This window comes from Myodes glareolus, chromosome 6, assembly GCF_982192425.1.
Source record: "Myodes glareolus chromosome 6, mMyoGla1.1, whole genome shotgun sequence".
In the NCBI taxonomy this organism is placed as follows: Eukaryota; Metazoa; Chordata; class Mammalia; order Rodentia; family Cricetidae; genus Myodes; species Myodes glareolus.
Window position 1 is genome coordinate 8,726,119 of NC_142031.1, and position 7,560 is coordinate 8,733,678.

The following is a 7,560-nucleotide window of genomic DNA, read 5'->3' on the forward strand; positions in this document are numbered from 1 at the left end:
GACGGCTCAGAGGTTAAGAGCACATGCTGACTGTCTCCCCAGGGGACCCACGTTCAGACCCCAGCACCCACATCAGGCAGTTCACAGACACCTGTGATTCCAATCCAGGCAATCTAAGGCCTTCTTCTTTGGGCACCGGAATACATGTGGCAGACACACACATGTCGTCGTGGGGTCAAAGTGTGTCTTCCCTGTCTGACTGACAGTGCCCCACGGCAGAGACTTTGCAGCAATTAGACAGAAGATCCCAAGACATGTCAGGGTTCACTGCTTGTGGCAGCCTGCTGATTCTTCGAGGGACGGAATGTTTTCACTTCAAGGCCCATGGAGCTCTGGGTTACAGCCCCAGGATTTTGGAGGAAGGAATAGGTGTCAGAATCGAGACACCAAGGCGGGCATGCCCCAGCTTGGCGGCTGCCCCACCTCACCAGTAGGTGGCATCAAACCTCGGACTAAAGGCAGAACATGGTGACAAGAACTGTCGTCGTCACACACACACACACACAGTCAGTCACAGAGCCTTCTCAGAAGGGGCTGAGATGCCAGAAAGCAAGCAGCTTAAACACACCCTTCCCACTGCCTGCCCCCCACATGAGGCCAGCTTCTAGACAAGACCAACCCGTCCTGTCCAGGAAGGTTAATGCAAAGCAGGAATGAAAACGGTAGCCAAGCTTCTTACTTACATACACACACACACACACACACACACACACACACACACACAGAGAGAGAGAGAGAGAGAGAGAGAGAGAGAGAGAGAGAGAGAGAGAGAGAGGGAGGGAGGGAGGGAGGGAGAAAGTCACAGACTTCATCTCTATGCCCAAGAGAACGTTGTAACCAAACTTGGTGGGGCCCCCACAAAACCGCTCCAGAGAGGGGTGAGGACAAGGCAATAAGACACAGCCTAACTGCTGGGCCAAGAGGGGTGTACAGGGCAGGCACCCCACACTCCCTTACCAGGCCCTGTTGTGGATTCTGGGCAGCTAGGATGTCCTCAGGCGCCAGGCTCAACCAGTCCCTCCTTGGTCTCACAATCCTAGCCTTTGTCCGCAGGCCTGCCCAGGCCCAGCTGGCCCCATACCAACCCAAGAGCCCCTGGAAACCCGAGCAGCTGGACTGTCACCAAGTACTTTTCCAGGCCATGCCAGGGGCCCTCGGGAGACAGCGGTGGAGACGGGGAGACGTCCATTCATCTGCACTTCCATTATCTCCTTTGGACAAATATTTATTGCGTGCCCACTTTGAGGCAGGCACAACGCTAGGTGCTCGGGATCCTGCAGCAGCCCCATGCCCCCCTCGGATCGTACATTCTAGAAGCGACAGCCGTGGAGATGCAAATGGAAGCCATTCCACAATAAAGCAACAAATCCTTCTCCTCGGGGACCAGGCTAGAGGAAGGGGCGGGGGAGAGGCAGGTGCAAGGCGTGAACGAGGCAGGTGAGGAGGCTACCAACTAAATTAAGGCCTTTCTACCCCAGGCTTCTGCCCCTAGAGGGAGGCTGGGGGTGGGGGTCGCTCAGGGTTCCACCCACACGCTACTGTTGGTCACCCGGGCCCCGAACCAGCCCTTCCAGTAGACCGAGTCCTGCCCTCCGTGCTCGAAGCGGACAAAGCGGACGCCTGGCCCGTAGTCGGTGAAGGTGTGGGAGATCTGGGGATGAAGGAATATTGCGTCAGTCTCAGAGGTCTGAGGCTGTCCCTGTCACCCCTCGCAGGCGCAACGCCCCGGCCCTAGCTCTGACTGCGGCCTGTACTTGGGGTATTTTTTCTCCATTTATGTTTGTTCAGCATATCCTTTATAGTTCAATTTGACCTTTCTATAAATGCCTGACTTGTAGGATTGTTTTGTATGCCTGTAGTATGCTTTGTATTATAATAAGCAAAAGACTGTTTCACTTTCTTAGACACATTATCTGTGTCTAAGACCATTTAGAGCTCGTGGTGGCTCCACGAGCCCGGGACCACCCTCTCTGCGCTGGAGATCTGTGGGCGGAGCTTCCACCCAGGATGTCCTCGCCTCGGCCCCGCCCCCGACTCTGCAGGATCACCTCCATCCAGCCGCCATCCTCCGGCACTGCCACCTGCCCAGTGTTGAACTCCGCCAGCACATCTTCGTGCTCCGACAACAGCCTCACGGTGAGCTCGTACAGGCTGCCGGCATCCGTGCGGCCCGAGTACCTGCAGGGGAGTGGCGGAGCGCAGGCTTCATCTGCTGAGCCTCACTCTGCCAGAGATCTCCTCTGCCCAGCCCAGCATCCATACCTGTCCAATGTCACCCCAGTGTTCCCATTGCACAGATAAGGAAGCTGCGGCCACAGAGAAGAGGGAACTGGGCCCCAGAGCCAAAGATAGGGACTAATGAGCCAGACCCAACTTTGGAATCAAAGCCATGCTAGGGAGTACGTATTGTCAGGACGGTCACACGCACAGAAATGGGACAGTATACGGATATGTGTGTACATGTAGGGTGTAAGCCTTGCCTTAAGCGAAGGCAAGCGTGCACACATTCGCTAACATTTTAAACTCAAGGCAGGAAATAGCTTTCTACGCGTTGTCAACCCTTGCGGACCTGTGGGCCACGTGGCCGCAACACTGAAGTGTGGCACACGGCCATTCTCCCTTCTCTTTAGTCCTGACCCAGCCCCTCCACAGCCGCTCACCAGTCCTTCACCACGATGGCAGGCTGGGTGGTGTCCAGCAGCTCCTCCCAGTAGCCCTCAGCCTGCAGATCAATGACCTGCGCTTTGCGACACCACCTGGGGGAAGAGGCATCAGGATCCCGCAGACCCCTGTTTCCCCCTTCCCCCACCTTGCCCCTTCTTCTTACTCGAAGGAGGAGGCGAAGTACTTCTTAACGCTGTCATCTTGGGTAAATTCCACCCCACTGTCTCCGGGCAGTTCCTCCACCCTCCAGCCGTCCCCACCGTGCTCCACATCACACCAGCCCTCCAAGTCCTCTGTGGGGACACAACAGTCCTACTCTGGTCACAAGGCCCCTACTTGAGGCTGTGGCAGGGCTGGCTCTTGCTTTGGCAGTGGGAAGCGGAGTGAATGTGGGTACTTTCTCAAGGTCTCAGTGGGCAGAGGATGAACGATGGGATTGTAGGCACTTCTTCATTCTACCCCCGCCCGGAACCCAGTGTCCACTGGGCCTGTCCACTCGCAGTTCACTGAGAGTAGATACCCTGGGAAGGCTCCCCAGGGAGCAGAGGGTTGTTCTGGGCTGGGCATTACATCGTGTTTCATCTCATTTAACCTTGAAGTGGGCTGGCACCAAGGACCGTTTCTAGAGGGGACAATGAGCACTCCGGTGTGTGGCCCTCACCTTCCCCGCACGGGTTACGCAGCAGGTTGCGCCTCCGCTTGCTCAGAAAGTAGAACTGTTGCCAGTGGTCCCGCTCATCATCTGCGCAGCCCTCGGGCACCAGCCCCTCCTGCTGGCACTTGAGCAGCCACAGTGGGGCGCCGTCCACCAGCTCCTTCCAGTGCAGGCACACCAGGCGGCAGACCTGCACCAGCTCCGAGGCTGGCAGCTCGGCCAGCACGCGCAGCAGCAGCGGCTCGGGCAACTGGGCCAGGTACTCGACCGCCTCGGCCTCTTCCTCCTCCTCCTCCCGGGGCTGCTCCTCCTCTGCACTCGCCTCGGCTCCCGCCTCCTCTGGCTGCTCCTCTGGGCTCACCTCTTCGGGGTGGCTCCCATTCTCTGAGGACCGGGGAGTAAGGGAATGCTGTGACTCCCAAACTGCCCCCCCCCGTCCTACTCTGAGGCAATCACGGCAGGGGGCCAGAAGTTCTTAGCCGGGACTTGCTGGCAAGGGTCTATAATCCCAGCACTTGGGAGGCACACCCAAGTTTATCTCTGTGAGTGTGAGGCCAGCCTGGTCTACACAGAGAGTTACAAGAAGGACTAGTAGTTAAATCTTGTCTCGCTGTCACACACATACACACACACAAACACACACACAGAGAGAAAGAGAGAGAGAGAGAGAGAGAGAGAGAGAGAGAGAGAGAGAGAGATCTGTGGCCCTAAACTGTGCCCAGGGAGGAACCCCAAGAAGGGAGAGCCAAAGACACTTCGCCTAAACCAAAAGAATTGCTTCAGCTGCAGCTTCCCCCACAGGGCTAGTAGGCACCCACAAGTATCTGGGGTTACTGATGATCTTGTACTTGTGGGTCAGTTCTCCTAAGTACCCTCCCAGACCTTTGGGTCCCTTGCCTCCTCCGGGAAGCCTTCCTGGACATACCTTTAGTACACCCTTTCCCAGCCCACACCCAAAGGCATTCACAATGTCTGTGTATAATGGACTTACCACAAGAACGTGGCCTGGGAGACACTGCTTTCTTCTAGTGCCTAGCCCCCAGTGTGGAGTGGGGAGCTACTGTATTTTATCAGAACTTAGCAAGCATGAGGTATTGCTCAGAGCATCTGAATTACTTCCTAAACCTTCAAACCATCTATTTTATGAAGGGACAGGGAGGTGACAAGGTCCAGGACCACACAACTTATAAGTACTTGGAGTCTGTGTTTGAACGTATTTGGTCCAGCACAAGAGCCAGCATTAACAGCTGCAGTGTTACCAAAAGAATGTGTTCAGCCAAGGGGTGGTGGTGCACACCTTTAATCCCAGCATTCTTGAATCCCAGCATACTTGAAGCAGAGACAAGCGGATCTCTGTGAGTTCGAAGCCAGCCTGGTCTACAGTATGAGTTCCAGAACAGTCAGAACTACACAGAGAAACCCTGTCTGGAAAAAAAACAAAGCAAGCAAAAAAGAATTTGTTGCATTAGTATTCAGATCTTGGTTTTGATACTGTGGATGAAAATGCTCAGGTTTGAAGGTGTGAAGTAAAGTGGTGTAGGTCCCACTGGCAGTATTAGGGTAGAAGACCCAAGGACTCAGAATGGAGAGAATGGGCTAGCGATCTGGCTGTCCCCAGCCAGCCAATGTTGTATACAGTAGGGGTGGAAAACCAACGGGGAGAGAGGTATTGGGTAATGAGGGAAGGGTGCCCCCCTTTCCCATCCCTCACCCTCAGTCTCCTCATCTGTGAAATGGAGTCAGCATTGTGCTAGACCATCAAATTTATACTGATATTCACCCCCTCCCCCACAGAGGAGCAGGGCATAGGGACAGCCACTCTTGCTAAAGTCAGTGGGAACTTCTGACCCCATGGTGGGGGCAAGGCCCCAGGGAGGAAGCAATGTCTCTCAGGCTGTGTTCTTGAGGTCAGTTCACTGCACACCCAGGACAGTGTGGGCAGCTAGGTATCACTTGGATCTCAGCCCGCCTCATCTGGGCCATGGAAGCCTTGAGTAAGCAGACACTGAGTGCCCGGTGTCTCTGAAGGAGAGAGGGCCAGCGGGGAGGGGACCCAGCCACCCTGGGGAATGGAGGTCACTTCTCTCAGAGTTCCTGAAGGTTGGGCCCTGAAAATCCAGAGCAGTTGGAGAGCCGGCCCGTGGCGGGGAGGGGACAGGTGGCCTATTCCCCAAACCTCTGATGTGATGCAGCCAGCAATCCCCACACTGTCTGCATTGAAAAGCTGAATCAGGATTTACCCTCTTTCTTTAGAACACCCAGAGTTCTCCATCAGCCACGGTGAATCTCTCTCTCTCTCTCTCTTTCTCTCTCTCTCTCTCTTTCTCTCTCTCTCTCTCTCTCACACACACACACACACACACCACTTTCCCTGCATTTCTAGGGTTGTTTTTTTTGGCCCCTTTTTTCATATGTAGGGGTTCACTCCTCTGTTGGGACGGGCATTATCAAGCAGTGAGGGAAACCGCCTGTCCATCCTGTTTCCCACAGCTCTCTGGAGAGCTGGACCCAATGTCCTCACCTCTCCACCACCACCCCAGCCCTGCCCTGGCCCCAGCGGATACCTGATGCTCCCGGAAAGATGCACCTCACCCAGTCCTCTCTCCTGGCCCCTAGGCCTGGCATTGAGGTCCCAGATCCGATTACAGCCCTCCCCCCCACTCTGCTCTCTGGCACACAACTCGCCACATTGTTGCTGTAGAAAAGTTATCTAACCCTAGACACTGACCCCACGCTGACTCACTCACCTGGATTGGGCCCCTGAGTCCAGGGACTTCCTGGGCCCTAGGTGAAAAACAGGAGCCTATTCTGGAGCCCTGTAGATGATGTTGGTGGGGATTGGGAGTTGGAAAGGGCTTCAGTTATGGAAGGTGGCTTGGCCACCTTAGAGGGCCTCGCCTCTCCTAAAGAGTGGTTTGTGAGGAAGGGGTGAGGGTCATGGCAGGCAGCTCTCTAGCCTGACTCAGCAAACAACCCCCTACAGGCCCAGCAGGGAGCTGAAAGGGGGAAGGAGTGGGGTCTTTGGTGCCAAAAAAGATGACTGGACAATCCTTGAGGTCCCAGAGCATCCTCCAAAAACAGCCCAACTACCTACTACCCACCGCTAGCTTGGTCCCCATGGAGCAGCCCACTAACCCGACACAAGGCGGCCCCTCCAAAGGAGGGAGTCCCTCAGGAATCTTGTATGGATGAAAAGTGAGGCTGATAAGCCCCAGAACCAGGCGGGGAGTCCAGAGGCTCGTGAGAAAGGGAGGGCAGGCAGAACTAGCAAATGGAAGAAGTTGATGGAAAGCTTGCAAGAACCCGGCTCTCAAACCCAAAGAAGTCTGGAACCTGGGATGCCAGAGTCCTCCGATGCCATTTTGGAGACCCAGGCGTCCTCCTCCCTCCACACCAAGACACCAAGCAGAAAACTGCTCCCTAGACTGTCTCCGGGGTTTTGCTGTCGCGAAAGTTTGAGCGCCGTCTGGGGCGCTCGTCCTCCCGGTCTCCCCGGTCTGGCGCGATCGAGTGGGGCCGGCTACGGCTACCTGGATCACCATCTCCATCCATCGCTGCGGCACCGTCGACAGAGAGGAACCCGAGCGCTGCGGGTGGCGAGTCCTGGAGATGCCCGCGTCAGCCTGGTCCGTGCCACTGCGCCTCTTAAAGGCCCCGCGCGCCCCGCCCAGCCTCTGACCCCACGCTGGGGGCCGGGAGCCCCGCGCCCCCGGAGCCCAAGGTGCGGCTTCCTGGAGGAGCCGGGTACTGGGGAGGGGCACCCACGGAATGGGTAGGCTCCCGGTGTGCCTGGAGGGTGACTGCGGAAGGACACCAGGGGTCGGGCATCTGGGAAGGAGAGGGTGCGGGTACCAGGCCAAATGGAGTTTGGGGGTGTCAGCGACTTCCCGCCCCCCAGGTAATTTTCCTATGCTGCGGTGGGGGCAAGTTCCCGGAGTGCGTGGGTGAGGCGGAGCTTAGAGGGGATATGGGCGGGGCCTTGAGGGCAGTGGGCGGGGCCGCATCCTGGGCCAGCATTGGCAGAAAGGCGCAGTTCCTAGCCCCAGCGTTGTAGTGCAGCCGGATCAAAGGCGGGTGACAAGAGAAATGGGGTGGGGCGGGGGCGTGGTATGCCCAACTGTGGACGGATCGCACCCCGGGCCACCATTGGCGCGGATGGCTCAGCCCCAAGAACCGGGGGTACGGCGCAGCGCGGCTAAATGCGGGTGACTAGGAGAACGGGGAGGAAGAGGGATCGATGT

At 56.8% G+C, this 7,560-nt stretch overlaps 1 protein-coding gene across 1 annotated transcript; it reads right to left on the reverse strand.

Moving 5' to 3' along the window:
- Nucleotides 1–1,204: 1,204 nt before the first annotated feature.
- On the reverse strand, nucleotides 1,205–7,493 carry Fbxo2 (F-box protein 2). The gene is made up of 6 exons (XM_087906877.1): nucleotides 6,850–7,493; nucleotides 3,326–3,703; nucleotides 2,828–2,957; nucleotides 2,661–2,756; nucleotides 2,049–2,178; nucleotides 1,205–1,651 (listed from the first exon to the last, which is right to left on the reverse strand). The coding sequence occupies exons 1-6, from the start codon at nucleotides 6,869–6,871 to the stop codon at nucleotides 1,517–1,519; spliced, it is 891 nt and encodes a 296-aa protein (XP_087763003.1). The 5' UTR covers nucleotides 6,872–7,493; the 3' UTR covers nucleotides 1,205–1,516.
- Nucleotides 7,494–7,560: the final 67 nt, after the last annotated feature.